Source organism: Hydra vulgaris, chromosome 01 (genome assembly GCF_038396675.1).
Source record: "Hydra vulgaris chromosome 01, alternate assembly HydraT2T_AEP".
In the NCBI taxonomy this organism is placed as follows: domain Eukaryota; kingdom Metazoa; phylum Cnidaria; class Hydrozoa; order Anthoathecata; family Hydridae; genus Hydra; species Hydra vulgaris.
In genome coordinates, this window is record NC_088920.1 from 20492837 (window position 1) to 20517682 (window position 24846).

Genomic DNA, 24846 nt, shown 5'->3' on the forward strand with positions numbered 1-24846 from the left:
GACGCCGATTTTAATTTTTGACAAGGCCGGTTTTAATTGAGCAGCGGTGGCGCAGTGGTTAGAGTTCTGGCTCAGAACCCAGAGGTCCGTGGTTCACGACCAGCTTTAGCCCAACAAGCGACATTGGTACGGAAGGAGGCGTGAACCTCTTGTTAAATGCTCTCATGTGGTGGTCTGTGATAAGACCGTAAGGACTTTTGTGAGCACCTAAAATAACTACAAAAAAAAAAAAAAAAAGATGAAAGCGTGAATTATTGCGTATAAATTTGCACTATTTATATTGCTTTCTTTTATGACCTCATAAAGTCAGTTCAAAAAATACAATGCAACTTAAACTTCACTGCTTGCAACTTAGAAGTCTTTTGATATGCTCATATTACCTCGGTGTAAATATTACCCAAATCTACCCTATAGAAGATTTTTATCATATTCTTTTACATAGAATAAGTCAATAACAAACTCTTAACCTTAATATATAGTATATCATTTACACGTGATTTAAAAAAATGTGATTTACATAATTTTTAATTGAAGTTTCATATTTCGCATCAGAAGTTTTATACCTTTAATAGTTAATATGTTCATCATTGTTTTATGAAAAATCAAACATACTATGTGTTTTAGGCAAACAAAAACATCTAAAAAAACAAGGTTTTTCTTTCAGATATTAAATGCTTCATTTAATTTCATTTTTTAAAATTTAAAACCTTTATTTCAAATAAACTTATATGTTAAAAAAGTGCGTGTATATAAATACAGCTATAATAATGTTTTGTATGCTTTTATAATTATATGTGAAAATTTTTTTATAAGAAGTATCGTTTATTTTGTGTGAGTTAATATTATGTAACATTTTTATTATTGTTAGTTTTTTCAAACCATGTTTATAACATTCAATAAAACTTTATATCCTTTTTTAGCACAACTGCTTTTCAAAGCTATATGACATCAAATCAAGAAGATTGCCATAAATTTAGTTGTTTTACGGGTAATTTTTTATATAAGCGCCCATTACTTTTAATTCAATGTTTCAATGATGCTTTCATTTATCAGTAGTAGTAGCAGCAGTAGTAATAGTAGTGGTAGTAGTAGTAGTAGTAGTAGTAGTAGTAGTAGTAGTAGTAGTAGTAGTAGTAGTTGTAGTAGTAGTAGTAGTAGTAGTAGTAGTAGTAGTAGTAGTAGTAGTAGTAGTAGTAGTAGTAGTAGTAGTAGTAGTAGTAGTAGTAGTTGTTGTTGTTGTTGTTGTTGTTGTAGCCGGCATCTTTAATACTCGTGAAAGCAATCGTTTTTAGTTTATACGTTTTTTGTTGAACTGTATTACTTTTATTTAGCACAGCTGATGTTCAAGATTATTAATAAAAAAATTATTAATGACTAATATGCACTTAAAGTGATTATAAAAGTGGCGGCCGGTAATAATAATAAAATATATACAAATGATTATTGTTAAAACTGTAATATCACATAATAAAAAATTAATATTAGTGTTTTTTATGCATACTTTTACATCTCGACAAATTTTAGGTATAAGAAAAAAAAAAAAAAAAAAAAAGGTTTTTGATTTCTTTATTTATAAATGTAATTAATACTTTTATATAAAAAAGCAAAAATATTTTATAAAGGTCGGAGCCTAATTTGGTGTGCTGAAATGACCAGCAGAAGTATCTTTGGTATATTCGTGTAGATCGGACACGAATAAAATGTTACAGAACATGCAAAAAGTGACCAATAATATGTATGCAGAAGTTTATGTGTAAATGTAAATCAAAGTAGTTTGGAGTTGGCAATATCATTTTTAGTCAAGTTTAGATTTAATAAAAGATACTATTGAACTCTAAGCATTAATAAAACTAAATGGGTTGTTTTCCAATGGCTCTTTAAAAAACGATATTTACGACAACAGTAGCCTGTATTATTTTTTTTATAAAATTGAAATAAAGACAGATTTTGTTGCAAACTTTTGAGGCAAAAATTACATAGAAACTATTTATTGACTATAGTTGCTCAAAAGCATCTAAAAATAACAGAGTCTAATACACAAAATTGTATAAGACTCAAAATACACAAAATTGTTATTTTATAACACAAAAATCTTTACATAAAATCATTTCTACGCTTTTTTTTTAAACAAAAATAAAACGGATTTTTAACTAACATATTTTTCTTTATGAAAAAATAATTTCATAATATTAGCACCAAAATTTCCACAGATACATTCATGCGTGATGATATTATTTTAACAACGCAAAAAATTTAATTAGATGATAGCCGCTAATTTCTGCATATAAATTCATGCTTATTGTATTGATTCCAGTTATGACCACATAAAGTCAGTTCAAAAAATACAAAAGCAACTTTAACTTCACTGCTTACATCTAAGAAATCTTTAAGTACGCTCATTTTACCTAGGTGCTCATATTACCCTAATCTATCCTATTTATGGAGATAAAAATACTTAATATTTTCGAACTGAATGTTTGTTACGATTTATGCTTTACATAGATTTGGAAAAACACTTTAATTTTACTCATCTTTAAAGACCTTTTTTATTAAACCCAATTAGTTAAATATTTACTTAGAAATAAAAATTTTGTATACGAACAAATTTGCAGAACAAATTTTAACAGATTTTTTATTACATATTCTGCACCTTATCTCTGGTTAAAATTGTTTTGATTAGTTTGATATATCCATTACTTTAAATATTTTTAAATTTAAACTTAAAAATTTTATTATCATTTTTTTTTTCCACATATCATTGATATACATTGATGACACGCATAATTAATTATCTAAAAAAATAGACTTAGTTTATGGTGTTTATGGTGTTTGGGGTGCTTAGAATAATCTTATGATTGAGTATTTCTTACTAAGTTATAAGAATTTGATTCCAGTCAATAAATGTTTATGTCAATAGTTTTCAAGCAAGTATCGCTTCTTCTTTTTTATTTTTTATACTTTTAACTAATAAAGATCAATTTGTCAGATTTTTATATTTTTTGGATATAAACTTAATCGTTTTTTAAAGTTGGTGCACTTTAATTTTCATGTTTTAATTTTCTTTTTATATATTAGACATTTTTGTGATCAGTTGTTCTTTCTCTTGTGGTTAAGCATTTTTGATATTATGATTTCGCGTGGATAAATAGACTTCTTGAAATTATTATTATAATTTTTCTTGAAATTGTTATTGTATTTTTACCCTTTTAATTTTTTTTCATCCAGTTCTTAAAAAGTGTCCCTCAGATCTTCGTGTATCATAAAAGTTCTTTTTGTCAACGTTTTTCGACGTTGTGAAATGTATAAACAGGTGTTTAACATGTATAAACAGATGTTTAACCTGTATAAACAGGTTGGTTATGAAGACAGCAAAACAGGTTAGTTAAAAGTTTATATACATACACAGGTATACATATCTACACATACATAAATTCAAAGATACAAATGCGCTTATATGTACAAGTAATCTAAAGCTCATATACGTACATATACACCTACACATTGACATATACGTACATATCTGAATAAATGCATAAATACACACATATACATAAATATATACATATACAGGCAAACACATAGTTTATTTATTTTTTATTTTAGTTTTTTTATTTATTATATGTATTTTTTAAATATTTTTATTATTTTATTATTATTTATTATTTTTTCTTTTCTTACTTATTTTTCGTTTCGCAACTTCACTCTAAACTCATAAATAATCGCATTATAAATACATGATTTATTTAGCACGATATACGTTTTAAAAATAAAGTATATATAATGTGCAATGAAAAAATATAAAAAATATTAAAAACAAATATCAAAGAAAAATATCAAGAAATAGCAAATTATCTAGAAAAACAAAATACCAGGAAAATATCAAGAGCAAAATCTCGTAAGTATATATAAAAAAAACTTGTTCATCTCAAAATACTTTCTAAAATACTATTTTTATAAAAACATAGAATGAGAATCCAATACACTTTTATATGTTGTATAATATATGTTTTAAGAATTCATTTGACATTATAGTGTTTAAAATATAAAAATGTGTCTTCGATAATAAAATGATTTCGTTTATTTATTTATTTTTTGAATAATGGGAAACTCTAATGGAAGAAAAAATCAAAGTTTTTCAAAACTATTCTGTTCCAAAGAAAAGCTCCTCGAAATTAAATACTTAACTTTCCAAAATTAGTTTAAAAACAGTTGTAAAAATAAATTATCATTTCTTAAGTTTTATTTACTTTTATTTTTATAAGATATATATATAGAATATAAAAAGGAATAGAAGATGCGTTAATTTAACGTTTGTTCATACAACAAAGTATGTTAAAATATTCAGCTGAAAAATATTAAGAATGCCCATTTCAAATAATAGAGGCTTGGCATAAGCAAATCTATCTTTACAATTGGTTAGACGAGGAACTTGCTTCTGCTGACAATAAAGGGGTAATCATTTAGATTTATTAGTATTACCCCAGGAAATGTTTGGATAATTTATATGGCAATAGATAAAATATAAATATAATTGTGTTAAAGTGTGTTTATTTAAAGTATTTATGGCTTTATACATTGTTTATATACTTTTAGCAACTTTGTCATGCAAAAATTCTGATCAATTAATTCAAAGACTTTGATAAGTCAATGAAAACTCCTTACAAAAATTGGGATTTCTTAAATATTTCGGCAATACTGCGGGTAATTTCGTCAATACTGCAGGTAACTTTGTCAATACTGCATGTAATTTTGCCAATACTGCGGGTAATTTAGAGTATCGCTACTTATACGTCAAAACGTTACCGATTGCTGTGACATACGGTCAATATTTTCAAAATAATGGTTACCATAGAGTTTTACTATATAATATCAATATTTTTTATTATAATTGTGTTATTGCTGCAACTAACATTTACATTTTATTAACTAAAATAGTAGTTTGCTAATTAAAGTGTCGTTTAACTTGGTTCATGCATTGCGTAAAAATATAAGCAATGAAGATATAAAATACTGTAAAAATGTTCAAAAATGTTCAAAAAAAGATACCTACATGAAAAAAAAATTTAGGTAAGATAACAAAAATAATTAAGAAATAAAAAAGTTGAACAGCCAGTCAGAGAAAAACCATATGAAAAAAAGAATAATTCTTTGAAGAGCTGTAAAATTCTTTTGGAAGAACGCGTCATCAAATAAATTCTCATCGAAATTGTCAACAAGTATGACAAGTCATTTATTTTAATAACTATTATCTTTTAATGGAAAGAATTATGTAAGAAATATTTTCTTGTAATTTAAGTAATTATTTCCTTGATTTTAATTGTTTTTCAATCATAATATTTGTAGATTTTTATCCTTTATAAATTCAAGTAAAGTTTGTAAATTTTGTAAAGGGATAATTTGATTTAGTACAGTTGGATTTGGTGAAATGCAACAATGCCAAAGATGGATGATAAAAATTGATAACTAATGTGCTTGCTTTGTCTGAAAAGTTGACACCTTTGATCCTATAGCGTTATCTCCATACTCACATAACTTATTAAAGAGGGCTGATAACCAGCGTGTTATAAATATCGTATCTTCAAAATTAATTGTGTTTTGGTTAGAGAGTAGACGACTATTAAATTTATTTCTAAAGAGTTTGATTTTGACGATAAAAAGTGATGTTTTTACTTTTACAAGGAACCCCATATCTTTAATATTATTTTGAGTTGATTAATTTTGATCAAAGATGCATACACACGCACAAAATGTTTAACCAATAAAGTAACAAGTACAATACGTCATATTGTTTTTAAATATTTTTTTTTCTTCCAAAATATAGCCTTAAAATTAAGATTTTATACTATTTTGTGTTTTTTTTGTCCTCCTTATACTTTTATATAATATACTTGTATTCATATATATATATCTATATATATATATATATCTGTATATATATATATATATATATATATATATATATATATATATATATATATATATATATATATATATATAATATATATATATATATATATATATATATATATATATATATTTGTGTGTGTTTGTTAATAAAAAAGATCCTAATAATTAAAAATCTTTATAACCGTTCTTCCAAAAACTAGGAATATAGCAAAACTATATAAATATTTTTTATTTTTTTACAGTTAAATATGGTGTATCATAAAAAAAGAAAAACCGATAGACCACCTAGAGGTAAAGTTAATGAAAATGAAATGAGAGCAGCTGTTAATGCAATTTTTAATGGTGGTACAGCTTATTGTGTATCTAAAGAGAGGGGAATCAATTTAATGACACTTAAGAGATATGTAAGGAAATTTCAATTAAATCCAAGTACAGTCTGCAAACCTAACTTCATTAAGATGCAAACCTTTACCAACGAAGAAGAAACATCTTTATCAGACTATTTTTTAAGGGCTTCAAAACCTCACTATGGATTGTCTACCAAAACAACACGAAAACTTGCCTATGAATTGCAATGACTCTTTCTATGGGCATTCCTAAATCTTGCAAAAGTTTATAAATTGCTGGGAAACAGTGGCCTTGTGGTTTTATGTTACGTTGGAATGAGTTATTTTTACGAAATCCAGAAGCTACTAGTATGGCACGAGCAACTGCTTTTAATCGTTATGCAGTTGGAGAATTTTTCACCAACCTAAAAGATGTTCATCTGCGACACAAATTTCAGCCACAAAGCATATATAATGTTGATGAGACATCACAACTGTTCAAAAACCAGTGAAAGTAATTGCTGAAAAGGAGATAAATAAGTTGGAAGGATAACTTCAGCAGAAAGAGGGACATTGGTAGCAGTTTATTGAGCAGTTAATGAAATAGGAAACTCAATTCCTATATTTAATTTTTTTCCAAGAGTTTATTTCAAAGGAAGTATGATAAATGGTGGTCCACCTGGATGTGTTGGGGTTGCAAACCCATCTGGCTGGATGAATGTTGCAATGTTTTTTGAGTGGATGAAACATTTTATTTAAAATGTGAAATGTTCACCAACCAACCCAGTGCTTTTACTTCTTGACAACCCTGAGAGCCATGTTTCAATTGTACGCTTAGATTTAGCTAAAAAAATGGCATAACTATGTTGTCCTTTCCACCACATTGTAGTCACAAACTGCAGCCATTAGATTGGTCAGTTTATGGACCTTTGAAACGTTATTACAATACAACCTGCAATGATTGAGTTGTATCTAATCCAAGACCGATGACTATATATGATATAGCTGCAGTTGTAAGGAAAGCTTATGCACAAGCTTTTACTTCGTCTAACATTTCTGCTGGATTTGCTGTGGCAGAAATTAAAACCTTTAATCCTAACGATTTTTCTGATAATGAATTTTTGGCTTCATATGTAACAGACCGTCCATAAACCTATTACTACTAACCCATTTCCAGGTGTTGTTGATCCAGTTTCTGCTATTGTTCATGCCCCAGCTTTTAATCAATCATTGATGTCAAGTCTGTCATCAGGTTTAGCTTGTAGTGTATTGCCAATTCAGCCTATATCTGACCCTGTAAGTCAACTATCCAGTGTTTCTATTAATTTCTCTCTTTAAGTAAGTCTAGAAAAAATTAGGCCATTTCTAAAAGCTGGATCAAGGAAGCTCATTAACGGACGTTAGCGTCAGCGTACCCGAATACTCACAGACACCCTTGTTCGCAATGAACTAAATAGACTTCAGGAAATGAAAAAAAAGTCTCAGTTAAAAAAGAAAAAACATGACACGCAAAATAAGATCTTCATGACAACGAAAAAAAATCTTGATCTTTAAAGTAATGAAAAAAAAAACGTTGAGCTTCAGTAAAAAATAACTTTTTTTTTATTGATTTTTTCTATTTTAAGAAAGATAAGTTTGTAGTAAAATAAATAATAACTTTATTGGTATTTATTATAGACATAGTTGCATACTCTCCCCTACAAGATAAAGATCAATATTAGCGATTCTCGGGTACCACAAGGACTCTCCTAGTCAGGTAAAAAAAATTTTCGCAGGAAATAAGAGGAGAAAGAAGTTATATTCTCTCCTTTTTTTAATTTCAATTCAATGGAAGTGAGACCTGAAACAAAAGGCACGGTGTGTTAATGCCTAATCTGTAAAATAGGTCGTTCAAAGCTGCAAGAAAAAAATCATTTTGAAGAACAACCACCATTGAGAAAGAACTAAATGACGTTGCAGTACAAGCCTCTACCATTTAGGAAAAGGTTTGTCCGAGCAATGCTCTCAAATAAAGTTCAGGAAAAACCTTTAATTTTTAGCAGCTAAAGATGCCTGCGCGGCCAAAGAAATTGCTTCTTGAGATTTTTGTTTAATAAAGAAATATCCCCTGAACGAACTATACAACTAAAGAATCTGCAAGGTCTCCAATTACAAATGCACCCTGTAAATAATTATACTTAAATAAATATATATTCAATCAAAAATATTAAAAAAAAGAGAAAAGTTAGGTTCTGGAAATATATTTTTAACAAGTTTCGAATCACTTTGAATAACAAATAATTTAAAAGTTTAATGCAAACTTTCTGAACTAAGTTTAATATAAAGATAAAATATGTATGTTTTAGTTTCAAGTCAAAGTAGTGCCAAGCCACTATTAAGTGCACCAAAATTGACATCTCTAGCTCTTGTTAGTGTGCAATTAAATACGGGACTATCAAACAACTGAGTAAAGGAACTGATTTGAACTGTAAATCAAACATCAACCAGCAAAATGGTAGAGCCAAATTTTTGTTAGAAACTCTCAATTAATTGCGTGATTTTTTCTCCTGCAGTGACTTAAAAAGTATCGACGGAAAAGAATATTGCAATGAATTACCAAGTCTTGTGAATCATATTATTAAAATCTTGCATAATTTATGGTGGATATTTTGGTAAGCGCTGAATTGATTGTGGTAAAGGTTTATTCAATTTTTGTGAGAACATTGTTAATACTGCGTTAAGGAATGATTCTAGCTTACCGTCTCAAAAACGACCTTTCACTTAAAGAACTGGCAAAAAGACCAGAGTTGAGACAAATCTTGTTGCAGTATCAGAAGATTTGAAAGAAACTCAAACATTGAAGAAATTTGGTCACTGAATAATGCAAAGGGAGATGAACTAATTTTGGCTACCGATATAAAAGTCTCAAATTTAATTTGTGGTCTTGAAACCCAATAATGTATCCACCCTTGTACATGGTGTGACGTCGAGTCCAAGTGTTTTGCCAAATTTTTAAGCTTGCGAACACTGGGCTCACTAAAATCTAGCCTCAAGTCTATCCAGCAATCTGGCGGAATTGTTGTATGAGTAAAATAATTTTGAAAATAATCGAACCTTTGGAATTGCATCTCCTTGTAGGAGTTGTCAATCATCATTTCAACAAGCCAGGGACCCTCCACATTTAACTGAACCCATATCTTAATGGCCAGTTCAAGGGAAATGAATGCAGAAAAATTTTTAAATATGGATGTGCTCCAGCAACTTGCTGATTTAAACTCACTTCCAAACATTCTTCACATAATTGAAGCATTCAAAAGTTTCAATTTAGTTGTAAAGCTTGAGATTTATCTTTCAACTAGATTTTCTAAAATAATTGAAAACTTTAAAATGTGTTCCTTAATGAAAACTAATGCAAACGGAACATACAAAATTCACATCGTCTTCTGTCATGTCAAAGATTTCATCAGTCGCAAAGTATCTCCCCAAGGGTTCCTTTAGTGAAAAAAAAACTTTATTTTGAAAATTGTGATCGAATATCACAGAAACAAAATATAAACTCAAACTGCCATAAATTCTCAACCAGTAAACTAATCTAACTTAAATTTTATCCAGAGTTTGGTCTAACCATATGCTATTATAACCCTCATATAAGTGGTGTTTTTAGGTCTGCTTAAAGCTTTAGGTTGGCATTATCCGTACTAACCGTGTTTGATCACTCCAACTCAAATACTCTGTTTGAAACTATGAACTCTAAAACTTTCATCTCGAGATATTTTCTTGACATTAAATCACAAATATGTTGTACTTAATCTTCGATTGTAGTAACTTCCATGGAGTTATACTGTATCAGTATTTAATACGGTATTTCATCTTCTGTATTATTAGCTGTAATATTGTATAGTAAGTTCACCTAAAACAACATAAAGAAAGAAAATTTTTAAACATTAAAAAGGGCCGACGACACGGGTTTCGAAGTGGGAGTGTCAATTCTAAAAAAAGTATTTTATATCTAGAATTGTCTTGAAAAAAAAAAAACGTAACAAGGTCGTTTTGAAAAAAAGTTAGGGCACTCATCCTCATTCCCTGGTGTCGTCGGCTGTGTTGAATACATGTAATTTAGATGTATTAAGTAATCTTATTTATTTGATGTAATTAATGTGATGTTTCCATATAGTAAGTTCAACCAGGAAAAACTCTTAAAAACGTTGTAAGTTACAAACTCTACACTTTTAATAACTATTTAAGTAAACTCTTTTAATCTCAATTTGATCAATAAAGATTGGAGCCATAATTATGGGTAAATAATAATTTTTTTTTTAAGTGGATAAAAAGTACCATATTTTGTTTTATTAGTATTTATAGTTAACTTGTTACATTTGAACCAGGTAGAAATGTTTTTAAGCTCGTCATTCTTTGTAGGAAAAAATTTAAATATCTTTTTTAGAAAGAAATAGGTTAGCGTTGTCCGCAAGCATAATAATAAGTAAATTTATGGCTATATTCAAGTCATTAACGTAAATCAAGAAAAATTTTTTGCGGATTTGATCTACCGTTTGTAACTTTTCAAACTCAACCTTAACGAGGCCGTACACAACTTTTTTTGATGTTTGAGCTAAGCAACTTTGAAACTTGGAGAAAACTCTTTACTTAAGTATGTTTATATATATGAGAAAAGAGGATGCTATGCAAAAAAATGCGGTGATTGGAGACTGGGAGCAACAAAAACCCCAAAACGTTAGCCCCCCCCCCTCCGCAGCCCCCAAAGAGGAGAGCAATGAGTCAATTTTGTTATTTTTGTTTCAATCTTAATCTTAATCTACATTTATTGATGAATTTCAAATTTGATTCAATAATTTTTTGTTGATCGGCTTTTATGACCTTATATAGTTTACAGCCCCCTCAATTTGAGGGGGACTGTAAACTTTATAAGGTCATACTTAAATATGGAGTTCTCTTCATGTTTTAAAGTTGCTTTGCTCAAACATCAAAAAAAGTTGTCTACAGCCTTGCTTAGACAATGTATTCTTTTATTTAAGATATTTTTTTTTATCCATTTATTTCACCATAAAACATGAAAATTTACAAGAATGAATTATAAACTTACATAATTAAGATTAGGTGTTAATTAAATAATCTAGTCAATGCAGTGACACCTAAAAAAAATGTTTAAAAAACATATAGAGAATTAAAATATAAATAAAAAAATTATAATAATAAAAAAGATAAACAAAAAAAGCTAAAACAAAAACATTGAAGAAAAAATTAAAATAAATAACCACTAATAAATAATGATAGTATTAATAATTATATATTATGATAAAAAAAGTTAATATTAGCATTAAGAGTTATTATAATAATACACATAACAATTATACATAAAAATATTTAAAAGACATCATGCTGTAAAAACACATATGGGAAATAAAAGAAAAAAAAATATTGAAGATTTAATAGTAAAATGGTCCGTCCTTAAAACATCAGTTGCATATAACAATATTTCAAAAAAATGCATACTATGCCTTCAAAAAAAATTTGAAATTATTGCACATGCGAATCAAAAATGTTTATTAAACAAAAAATTTGAATTGATTTCTATATGCAGGCACGAAAATAAGTTTCTACTAAAATACTAAAATACAAATATAAAATACTCTCCCCCCCCCCCCACCTTCCCTTTTAAAAAATTCTAAAAAATAGCAAAAGCTATTAAGTTTACAGAATTCTTTTTATAATAGTGTCAGCAAAGGTATGAAAAGTTACAGTAGTTAAGACATTTACGACTTCCTGTAATTTAAGTTAAAAAACCCCTTTCTTGTAATTGCTATAAAAAGGTTGTTTTTTTAATTGAATTTTTTTGTCTTTGTTATAAAAAGTAAACTCTGAAATATATGTAAGTACACTTTAGGGTGTATGGCTTAATTTTATTTAAAAAGAGCCATGTAGTAAGCAGTTAAATCTTAATAACCTTTGCTAGTAGTATCTTGTTAGTAGTCAATACGTAGTTGATAATTTCAATTTTTATAAATCATTCACAGACAATGATTATAAAATCAAATAACCCTAGTCTTTGTTGTAATATTAATTAGGGAAAAAGTTAAGGCATATGTTATATGCTTTATTATGCTAAATAAGTTTTATTTTTAAAAATATCTTTATAATATTTTTTTAATCAAATCTATTTTTCTAGAAACATATTTTGATTTTTGATTTGAGATATGTTTAAAAAAATGTGCTAATTTTGCCATTGTAATTGCAACACAACTAATCTCTTTGAACAGTTATTAATTACGTTTTGTAAAATTCTATTTGCACAATTATTGACGGTTGCAAAATAATATTTTCCTAGGAATTTAAGAAAATTTATAAATTTTTTCACGTTTTACTGTTATAAGCTAATTAAACTGATCAGCTTCAACTTGAAGCTGAATATTTTTTCAGCCACAGTCCCTAATTATACATGTTAATTTTCTATTTGCAGACTTTTATTAATACATCTATAATGGCTAATAGAGATGGATATGGCTAAAGAAGATATATCGAACTCTCTACAAATTAAACTAATAATAAAATGGCTGAAACAGCATAGAAAGCAAACCAAAGATAGCAAAAAAGAAGCTATTTTTATCACCTAAACCTAAGAATAAACCTAAAAAGAAATAGTCATTTGTGAAATATACTTCTGATTTTGGTAAGAACATCTTAAAAATAACTTAAGTCTTATAAATATAACTAAAAATAAATAACTTAAGTCTTATAAAATAACTTAAGTCTTATAAAAATAACTAAAAATAAATAAAAAAAAGTTCTAAAAAAATCTAAAGCTTAACTATCTAAGTGTTCTTTTATAACGTAACGTAAAAATATTTATAACGTAACGTAAAAATATTTATAACCTAACGTAAAAATATTTGGAGCTTTCGGCCAAGCCTATTAATTCAATTGCATTATTGATACAAAATATGTCAATTAAGTTTATCTTTATTTTTCAGATGATAGGACATTATTGAGCAGATGCAACGCAAATAGAGCAGGTCAAACCACATGAGTAAGCACCAAAACCAAACTTTTATTTGTAAAGCATACAAATGAAAACAATATTTTTTTATAAACTTTTAAAACACTAACATCAAAAAACGACCAAAATAACATATAGTTAAAGAAAAACATTAAGGTGAACACTGGGGAAAGTTCAAAAACGTGGGAGTTGGACATAGGAAACACGCCAGTTGCCGCCGTTTTTGACTTTCGGGCTCTTTCTCTCTCTCTCTCTCTCTCTCTCTCTCTCTCTCTCTCTCTCTCTCTCTCTCTCTCTCTATATATATATATATATATATATATATATATATATATATATATATATATATATATATATATATATATATATATATATATATATATAGGCCCTATCAAAGGGGGGGCCACACGGGCCATTTGGCCTAGGCCTCGACCTAAATAGAGGCCTCCAAATTTTATCGGAAATTTAATATATTTTTATTAAATTGTGATAACATGAGCAATTACATAAAATTTTAATCAATGTTGAGACAATATTTTAATATACTTAATTAGTTGATTATTAATACACATAATTATTATTTTAATTAAATTATTTGTGTTGTATTAAGTTTGTTCTGATATTTATTTTAATTCAGTCATTAATAATTGTTGATTGCAGCAAGATCGAAAACTTTTAAAACTAATGTCATTGCTAAATTTAAACATGAAGAGAAAATTTGAAAGTGGTGCATCCAAAAGGCGAAAAAGACAAAAAATTGAAGAAGAAACAAAGAGCCTATAGTCAATAACATCATTTCTAAGACCACTGGAAAATCAAGCCAACCCAACACACGGTAAATCAGATATTGAAATATCCGGAACTACATCTACTGAAAAATCAATGTTACAACAAAACAAAAATCCCCAGGTAGATACAAATGTGCAAGACATCTCAAATACAACTTGTGTCTCTGAATCTGGAATTACAGATTTAGAAAGCTTGGAATCAAATTGTGAAAATTCATTGATTCACCAAAGCAACAGTCAGCAGAGGGAAACAAATTTGCAAGCCATCTCAAATGATAATTGCATCTCTGATTCTGAAATTTCATATTCAGAAAGTTTGGACCAAAAATGTGAATCAGATTGTTCTAATATATCAAAATTGATTGTCTCTGACATTGGCACTGTTGACAAACGAAATATTACTCAAATGCAAGAAAGTTTCCATACAAACTTTTTAATTCCAAACAATATTCCACGAGATTCTTATAATCACGCCTTTCCTACTCGTCTGAGATCAAAAATTCTTCCCAATGGTGAGATATGCACAAGAGATTGGCTTTGCTGGAGTGATGTGCAACAGTCATTCTATTATGCACCCTGCTTTCTTTTGAACAAAAGTGATTCCAAGGTATCCACCTTTTCAGAATAGTTAGGTTGGAATATCACCAGGGGTTAGAGAAAGTTGAAAGACCGAATACCAGCACATGAAATGTCTGTATTACACAAACAAAACTATGTCAAATGGAAATCAGCCAGTAGAGCAGCCATCAGAAAAAGTTCTATTGATAATTTACTAATAACAGAATTGTCAACTGAAACCAGTAATTGGACAAAACTTCTTGAGCGCCGTTTGAACGTCATTCTTTTTCTTTCTGAACGTGGGCTTGCTTTATTTGGTTCCAGTCAACACATTTATGACCCTGACAATGGAAACTTTCTCGGAATAATTGAGCTCCTCAGCAAATATGATCCAATTTTATCAGAGCATGTGAAAAAGGTCCATGAATCTCAACTGAACAAAATGCGCTTACAAGTTCATTATCTGTCCACCCGGATTCAAAATGAATTTATTGAACTCTGTGGATCTTTTGTTCAAACCAAAATTATTGAAGAGATTCAAAACACCAAATATTTTTCGATTGTTGTTGATGCAACACCAGACTGGTCTCACAAGGAGCAAACAACTTTCATTATCCGTTATATAAAAATTGATGGATCTAAATTTTCCATTGAAGAACGGTTTCTCTATTTTGTCGATTACAAAAAAAAAACTGGAAAAGAAATTGCAGCAAGGATTCTTCACGTTCTAACTTTGTTGAACAAAGTTAGAACGTTTTGATTTTAAACTGTGTACTGGTCAGGCATACGACAATGGTCCAAACATGGCTGGAAAATACAAAGGTGTTCAAGCAGTTTTGCAAGAAGAAAACCCAAACTGTATGTTTGCCAGCTGTGGAAATCACACTTTAAACCTTGTTGGTGTTGACTGTGCTGAATCATGCAAAGAAGCAATTCTTTACTTTGGAATTGGGCAGCAAATGTACAATTTCTTCAGCAGTAGTCCACAAAGGTGGAAAATTCTCAAACAACATGTACCTGCTTCACTACATGGTATTTCCAAGACCCGATGGTCAGCAAGGATTGAAGCAGTAAAATCAGTTGCCCGTCACTTGAATTCACTGAGAACAGCTTTAAAAGAGCTGCAATCTCTCAATCTCACAGTATCAGCTCAGTCAGACCTTCAGTCCATTCAAAAGTATTTGTCAAAATTTGAATGCATTGTAATGTCATCTTTGTGGATGAAGCTCCTCACAATGATTCACCAAACCAATCTTATAATTGAGGCAAGAAATGCAACTCTAGATGTTGAAATGGAAAACATTAAAAATCTCATGGACAGCATTCAACAGATTCGTGAAAAATGGGATGCTGTTCTGAGTGAGTCAAAATTAATTGCAATGAATATTGACATTTCACCAGAATTTTCTACCACTCGAAAGTTGAAAACACAATTTGATTCAGAACAGCACTATAAAATCAATGTATTTTATGTAATAATCGGCTCTATTCTAGCAGGTCTTAAACGTCGATTTGAGTCACAACAACAAATTTGTAGTGTTTTTGGATTTCTTTGGCACTTCAACAAGATGAGCAATGAAGAACTACTCAGTGCCACAACAAACTTTCAAAAAAAGTACCACAAGGAAATACTGTCTGATATTTCTGATGAGATAATCTTTCTGAAACAAATTTACTCCACAAACTTTACATCAGATTGCAAACCAAAAGAATTGTTTCAAGAAATATTAGAACTTGAACTGTCTGATGTTTTTCCTAACATATCAATTGCTTTGCGAATTTTTATCAGTTTGCCTGTCTCAGAGGCTTCAGGAGAAAAGTCTTTCAATGTGTTGAAACAAGTAAAGAACTATCACCGTTCAACCATGGGACAAGAACGCTTGAATGGACTTGCAATGTTGAATATTAACTGTGATATTGCAAGAAAACTCGATTTTTCAACAGTTGTCAGTGCATTTGCAAAAGCAAAAGCAAGAAAAACATTTTTAAAATAAAAATTATGACTAATTTGCTGTTTTTTTATTTATTATGCAATGGCAGTTATTTTATGGTAAGGGCCTCAAAATTTGTATATGGCCCGGGCCTCACTCAGTCTCTGAAAGGGCCTGTATATATATATATATATATATATATATATATATATATATATATATATATATATATATATAATAGTTACAAAAATAAATAATGATAATATTAAAATATATATACCGCAAAACTGTTTGTTTTCTTTGAGTAAACAAAGCTGGGTAACACCGTTCATAATTAAAAAAGTAATCACAGTACTTGGATGTTGTTCAGCAATGAGGAGAATAGATGAAGAAAAACACGTAACTAATCTCTATTCGATTTTGAAGGAATTTATTCAAATGTGTTCACAAGGGAGCAATCATGCTATTGTCTCATCTGCAAATTGGTCAGCTTAAGCTCAGTCAAAAGCATCCATTCGATATCTGCCAAAAATTTGAAAGTGAAAAAAATCTCCAAAGATGCTCAAAATGCATTTCAATTCTTGGCAAAAGTATTCCCCATCGTTGAAATGAGTAAAAATTCAAATAAAATATGAGAATACTTGCTGCAAACGTCAGTAAAGTTTTTGATTAAATAACTGCCACAGTTATTTGCCGAAAAGTATCATCTCCAAATGGGACTATTCGTGTTGGTCAGGCTAAAAGTTGTAGACCTTTACCATTAACACCAGGTTACTTTGATTCTCCTTCTAAAATTTCACTTTAAAAAACATGAGGTTTAAAATAATGAGATTTTATTTATTTTAGTTTTCTTATATTCAGGTCCATCATTGAAGCTCCCACAAAAGTGACTGCACAAGATCTTGCTCCAATTCAAATCAATACAAGAATGCCCGCCAAGGTTGGATATTCCTGTATTGATTTGATTTGAGCAAAAATATTTCCACTCTCAACCAAGTTTTAAAGATCAAAGTCACGGAACTATGCAATGATTCTATACAACTACACAAAAATTTTTTGAATAATGTAACCACCTTGCAAATTTTTTTTACTCATTCAAAACTTGGAACAGTAGAAGAGAAAGGGTCAAAAATGGAAAAAGAAATCATCCACTGTAAAGACTTTAATGTATTGCTTGACTATGTTCTTTTGGAAAGAAAGATATTTTCTGACCATATCATCAAACATGGAACAAAATAAAGTTATAAATTAAATGTGGAGAACTGCAAACATCTGGTTCTCTCAAAGCTTCGTTTTAAACATTTGTATTTTCTGGCAATGATGTAAAAAATGCTACAATACTTGTAAATGTCATTCGTGAATCCATTCTTGAAGCAGATGACACTGTCCGTGTTTTGGGTTTGAAAAGAAAGCAGCATTTCACATTTACCCCTTTATTGATGCCTTACGAAAGTTCAATGCTGTTATAAAGACATGCTTTGGGAACGTTTTGGAACATAATTTTGATTAAAAAAATTTCTTTTCTAGCACTTTTTCTTGGCACTTTCTGCAGGAAGTATGACTGCAAAAGTTCATACTAAACATTTTTCATATCAAGGATTTCATCATGAGAAAGAACACTTCATTAGAAATTAATAGTGAGCAAAAAACTAAAGCTTTACATTACTAGTTTCATAATAATTGGCGACGGTATAAACGTCTCATTTCACATCCAGAATATCAAACTCAACTTAAAAACTGTGTTGTTGATTTTAACAGCAAATACTTGTAAAACTGACTTAAGACTTTTAAAACAGTCCCTCTTGAATGAAAAATCATGTATATTTTGTTCTTGATAGTGAATTAAAGAATTACTTATTTATTTGTACCGTGGAAATGCAATTTTTTTAATAATAATAAACTAAATGTTGAATAACTTTTTTGAATATAATGTTTTGATACCAATTTTTACATTTTTTATGATCCAGATATCATAGGCTTTCAAACCCCATATCTCATTTCAAACTCCTTATGCCATTTTTCCAGGTCAGCTCGATGAGGTTATCTTGATTTTTTGACAAGATTGTCCAACATATCAGTTTTCAACGTTTTCCAAAACGTTGAAAACTGCATATGTATTATGTTTGTTAATTTAAAAATTTATACAGTCTTTAGAATTCGTAATGCAAATAAAAAAAAAGATTAAAAAAATAGTTTTATGAAATCCTAACATTTGCATTACAGGTTGGTAGAAAACACGCTATAAAAAATGTTTTTTTTTTTAATAGGCCTATTCATGATTTTGAACTCAAAAACTCAGCTTAAAATTAAAATTGTATTTTTACTTGTATTCTCTAGAGTAATATAATTATTTGATGTTTTTCAAGCTAAGTTTTGTTTACGAAACCTTTTTATACTATATGTAATTGTTATAGTATAAGATAAAACTATATTCGAAACTTTTTTCAAATTAGTTTAATTTTATACATAAAAACTTTTTTAAATTTAATAATAACGCGCTGCATTTAAAAAAAAGAGAAAAGTTTAATAAGAAGTTGAAACTTTTTACTTAATAAATGATATTAAATTTATTTTAATTAAAAAAAGAACTTTTTATAATACATCTAAACGTACGTCTATTTTTAGGTATTCTATCTATTTCAGAAAATTTATTTTCACGCAAGAAACTACTTTGTGAAATTCAAGATTATTTTTTACAAGATGCAAACGAGCCAACTTTAGTATTATATGGAATGTCGGGTGTCGGAAAGACACATATTGCCAGAAAATATTGTGAAATATCGTATAACTTCTATAAAAACGTTGTTTGGATTGACGCAGCACTTGCAATGTTACAAACTTCAATGAGGAACCATTGTCAAATATTAGGATTCGAGGTTCATGATTCAAAAAGAGATTATTTTGATATAAAAGTGATTGTTGGAAAAATTCACAACTATTATAAAAATGAAAAAACTTTGTATGTTTTTGACAATGTCGACGATGAAAGTGTTAAAAACTTATCAATGTACATTTCAAGAAAACCGAATTCATTCACGTTGATTACCTCCCAATGGAGAACGTGGTCAAATAATGTAAATAAAATGCTAGTTGATGTTTTTTCTTCTGAAGAAGCATTCGCTTATGTAAAAAATAATACTAGAGAAAACAGCGACGAAAGCATAACAAACTTAATTAAAGAACTTGGTTATCATCCGTTTGCAATTAGTCAGGCAATAAAATATATAAATATATATAAAGTTTCGATAGAGAAATACATAGATCGATATAGATATAAACCAGCAGAAATATTAGACAATAATAACTTTCCAACAGAAGAAGAATCAAAGTCTGCAATAAAAGCAATTAACTTAGTTTTAATAAAATTAGAAAAAACTCAACCTTTTCTATTTAAATTATTAAACTGTTTACCTCATTGTGACGGTCAAAACATCAGTAAACAGTTTATAACACAAATCTCAAATCAAATGGAAACAAACGACGAATCTTTAATCGATGAAGCTATTGGATTACTAATAAGTTATTCTTTACTAAACTGTTTTGATGATAAAAAATATACAATGCACGAACTTACACAGTTAACATGTAAATGTTTTCAAAAAAGAAACTCAAGTACAAATACATATCTTGATTTAATCGAAAATTATTTTAAAGTTAAATTGAATGAACTAAAAGATCACATGGATTACGGAAATCATTTTGTTTTTCATTTTATCTTTATGTTTCGTGCTAACAGAAGAAGATTTTCGAAAACCTTCCAACATACGACGTATGTTGGAAGGTTTTCGAAAATCTTCTTCTGTTAGTATGTAAAGGTTTGTTTGAAGAAGCAATCGAAATATTAAAAATTGTTCAAAATTTTAATACAGAAACTTATGGTGAAAATAACACAATCACGCTTCTTACAAAATTTAATATCGCATGTTGTTTGGACGATATGGGAAAATATAACGAAGCTTTAGAAATTTATTATTCTGTTGATAAAATACATACTGAAATTTTAGGTATCAACCATCCGTCTACAATGACAACAAAACATAATATCGCACTCTGTTTGAACAATATGGGAAAATATAACGAAGCTTTAGAAATTTATTATTCTGTTGATAAAATAACAACTGAAATTTTAGGTATCAACCATCCGTCTACAATGACAACAAAACATAATATCGCACTCTGTTTGAACAGAATGGGAAAATATAACGAAGCTTTAGAAATTTATTATTCTGTTGATAAAATACAAACTGAAATTTTAGGTATCAGCCATCCGTCTTCAATGACAACAAAACATAATATCGCACTCTGTTTGAACAATATGGGAAAATATAACGAAGCTTTAGAAATTTATTATTCTGTTGATAAAATAACAACTGAAATTTTAGGTATCAACCATCCGTCTACAATGACAACAAAACATAATATCGCACTCTGTTTGAACAGAATGGGAAAATATAACGAAGCTTTAGAAATTTATTATTCTGTTGATAAAATAAAAACTGAAACTTTAGGTATCAACCATCCGTCTACAATGGCAACAAAACATTGTATCGCAAGTTGTTTGAACAATATGGGAAAATATAACGAAGCTTTAGAAATTTATTATTCTGTTGATAAAATACAAACTGAAATTTTAGGTATCAACCATCCGTCTACAATGACAACAAAACATAGTATCGCAAGCTGTTTGGACGATATGGGAAAATATAACGACGCTTTAGAAATTTATTATTCTGTTGATAAAATAAAAATTGAAATTTTAGGTATCAACCATCCGTCTACATTGACAACAAAACATAATATCGCACTCTGTTTGGACAATATGGGAAAATATAACGAAGCTTTAGAAATTTATTATTCTGTTGATAAAATGCGAACTGAAATTTTAGGTATCAACCATCCGTCTACAATGACAACAAAACGTAATATTGCAATCTGTTTGAATAATTTAGAAAAAAATCAAACGAGTTGTTTAATTATTTGATTATTATATTATTTTTAATATATATAAAGTTTATCTGTTCATAAAATATTATCGACAAACGTTTTTCTTTAAAAGTTAGAGAATTCCGTATTTTATTCTAATAAATTAAAATCTAAATTTTTAATAAATTTTTCAAGAAAAAATGATTGTTTATTTCAGTATTTATAGCCTTTATTATATATTTTTATTTATTATATATAATATAATATTATTATATATTTATATTTTAAAATTAAAAAGGGGTGAAAGCAGTTTATAGTTTAAACTTAATTTTTTAAGTCTATGTTATTTAAAAGCTAAGATTTTGTTATTGCGATATATATATATATATATATATATATATATATATATATATATATATATATATATATATATATATATATATATATATATTTACTTAACTGGTTAAAGTATATTTGAAAGATGAACCAATTAATACGACTCCCTCAGGAATTATAGTATGGAATATTAGGTAAACGTTTTTGATTTTTTATTATTAATTTTTGAATCTCACGATAGTAATTTACTATTAAATTATTAACTTACTAAATTACTAATTTAGATTATTAATTTACTACTAAATTACTAGTGATGACGATTTATGCTTTTATTCTTATTAATTTAAATTAGAAAAATAATTATAAATAAAGAAAATTGAAATGTATTAACTTAATTTTGTTAAAATAAATAAAAAAATATTATAGTAATTTAAATTGATTGTTTACACAGATAAAAAAAGTCATCATAAAGCATAAAGAGAATTATTAAAACGGCTGTATTTTTATTTTTATTTTTTTATTTACACTTTTGCCGATAAAAAAAAATATACAGTCGTAACTTCTAAAAAAAAATAATTTCATGACCGGGGCTAGAAGAAGACAAATTTAGTCTTATCATTAAGCCCCAAAAACTGCGTCATTACTAGACAAAATATAGTTAGACAATAAAATATAGTTTCAATGTATATATCTCTGATATATATTATTAGGTAACCAAAAAAGTTCGTGCGGTTTTTGGTAATTGAATTGTTTTTAGCATTTTTTACAACACCCACATCGCACAAGGCAAGTAGCTTTGTTGCGTAATAGAACGCGTGTGTCACGCGCAGTTGCTGCATATATAGTGTAGGCTTGTAACGAGCTTACAGGAAAGGTTTTGTGTAAAGAAAGGATGGCAACCCAACCAACGATTATTCGATCTTGCTTACTTTACGAGTTCAAACTTGGAAGGAATGCAACACAAGCGGCCAAAAACATCTGCACAGCATTTGAAGAAGGTACAGTAAGTGAACGCACAGCACAGAAGTGGTTTCAGCGATTCTCTTCGGGAGATGAGTCCATCGAAGACCTGCCACGTTCTGGACGCCCATTGTTGGTTGATGAGGATGAACTGAAGGACGCTGTTGAGTCTGACTCCAGCCAAACTTGCCAAGAACTTGCAGTGAGGTTTGCTGTGAGTGTTGAAACCATCCGCCTGCATCTGCATGCGATTGGGAAAGCGTGGAAGCTGAGTCGGTGGGTTCCGCACAAATTGTCGATCGACAACAAGAAGCAACGGCTTACGATCTGCACATCACTCTTATCACGCCACAATGTTGAGCCTTTTCTTGATCGTTTATTGACATGCGACGAAAAATGGATTGTGTACAACAATACCAAGCGTTGCTACCATTGGTTGTCCCCCGATGACCCCATCCCAAAGACACCCAAGCCCAATCTCCACGAGCGGAAGGTTTTGCTCTGCATTTGGTGGACTACAGCTGGTGTGTCGCATTACGAGCTGCTCCCAACAGGCCAAACCATTACTGGACTGGTCTACTCAGCACAGCTGCAACGAGTTCACGACCTGTTGCTTGTAAAGCAGCCTGCACTGGTGCACAGGAGAGGAGTTCTGCTTCTCCACGACAACGCGAGACCGCACACCGCTCGCGTGACTCAGGACAAGCTCCAAAGCCTTGGTTGGGAGAGTTTGCCTCATCCACCATACTCGCCAGACCTCTCCCCTACTGATTTCCATTTTTTCCTTTCCCTGGGAAATCATTTAAAAGGACAGCAGTTCCGAGACCAGGACGCGGTTGAAATGGAGTTAAAAGCTTTTATAGACTCATAGGACCGAGAATTTTTTAGAAGTGGAATAAATAAGCTTGTTTTACGTTGGGAAAAGGTTTTAGATGCTAATGGTGACTATTTTGATGAATAAATGTACTTACTTTTGTCGTTTTGTGTGTTTTTATTATATACGGAAAAACCGCACGAACTTTTTTGGTTATCTGATATAAAAGAAAATTTAAATATATCACATATCGTTTAAAATTTATAGTTTTTCAAAAAATAAGATATAACAATTGCTTTGTAAAGAAACAAAATTTATTAAAATGTTAAATGACAAAAATAACATTTAAGAATTGGTTTGAAAAATAAGAAGATATGATTTTATATAAAAACATTTTATTGGTAGAGCATTTTATAGTTTAACTTATTTAATTATATTTATAATACTTTTCATTGCCAATTAAGTAAAAGCAAATAAACAGTATAAAATAAAAGTAAAAGATTAATAAATAACGCAAAAATAAAAAATACATTTTTCAAAAAGAAGATTATCATTTAAAATGATAAAAATATATGTACAATTATTGATTAATTATGTATTAATAATCTAAAGTAATTAATTAATTAACTATTAATTATTGATTTCTAATATAAAGAAGTTTTATTAGAAAAAATTTAATTCATTTTCAGTTAACAAAAGTAATTGCTTAAGTTTTGTTTTGAATTGGTTTAGAGAATAATTAGTTTTCATTTCATTATTTAGTATTATATTCCACAACTTTGGTCCTCGGTTTACAATAGAGAATTTAGTAGCGGAATAATAAGTTTTGGATTGAATGTAGTTGTATTTTGAAAATCTAGTAGGGTATATGTGATTTATTTTTTCAAAAATTGAATAAAATAAGATTGGTAATATATTTTTATCAAGTTTGAACATGAAAATAAGAACTTGATAGAGGTTTAGTTTATATACATTTAGGATATTGAGTTCATTAAATAGTGTTTGTGTGTGTGAGAAGCGATCTACGTTTGAAATTATCCTTATAGCCTGTTTTTGTTTGCTAAGCAATTTTTTTATTTTCGTTGCGTTAGTGCTACTCCAAGCAATGTTCGCATAACTTAAGTAGCAATGAATAAAAGAAAAGTAATTGTTTTTTAAACAAGATCGATGTAATAACTGCTTTGCTTGGTACATTATACCTAAATTTTTTGATATTTTATCTTCAACTACACCTATATGTTCCCTCCAGGTTACATTTTTGTCTAGAAACACGCCTAAAAACTTTGTTGATTGCTCTCTCTTTATTAAT

General features: G+C 28.9%; 2 protein-coding genes across 3 annotated transcripts; both read left to right on the forward strand.

Moving 5' to 3' along the window:
- Positions 1 to 682: 682 nt before the first annotated feature.
- On the forward strand, positions 683 to 21569 carry LOC136075185 (kinesin light chain 1-like). 2 transcript variants are annotated; one of them, XM_065787640.1, is made up of 5 exons: positions 703 to 831; positions 921 to 988; positions 3226 to 3310; positions 3353 to 3377; positions 19130 to 21191. In XM_065787640.1, exons 3-5 carry the CDS (start codon positions 3299 to 3301, stop codon positions 20308 to 20310), a joined length of 1218 nt encoding a protein of 405 aa, XP_065643712.1. In that variant the 5' UTR covers positions 703 to 831; positions 921 to 988; positions 3226 to 3298; the 3' UTR covers positions 20311 to 21191. The 2 variants fall into 2 exon arrangements, with proteins under 2 accessions (XP_065643713.1, XP_065643712.1); XM_065787641.1 differs by having other exon boundaries at positions 683 to 831; positions 3226 to 3377; positions 19148 to 21569.
- A 1086-nt stretch (positions 21570 to 22655) lies between these two features.
- LOC136074204 (histone-lysine N-methyltransferase SETMAR-like) lies at positions 22656 to 23594 on the forward strand. Its single transcript, XM_065786508.1, has one exon. The coding sequence runs from the start codon at positions 22656 to 22658 to the stop codon at positions 23592 to 23594; it is 939 nt and encodes a 312-aa protein (XP_065642580.1).
- Positions 23595 to 24846: the final 1252 nt, after the last annotated feature.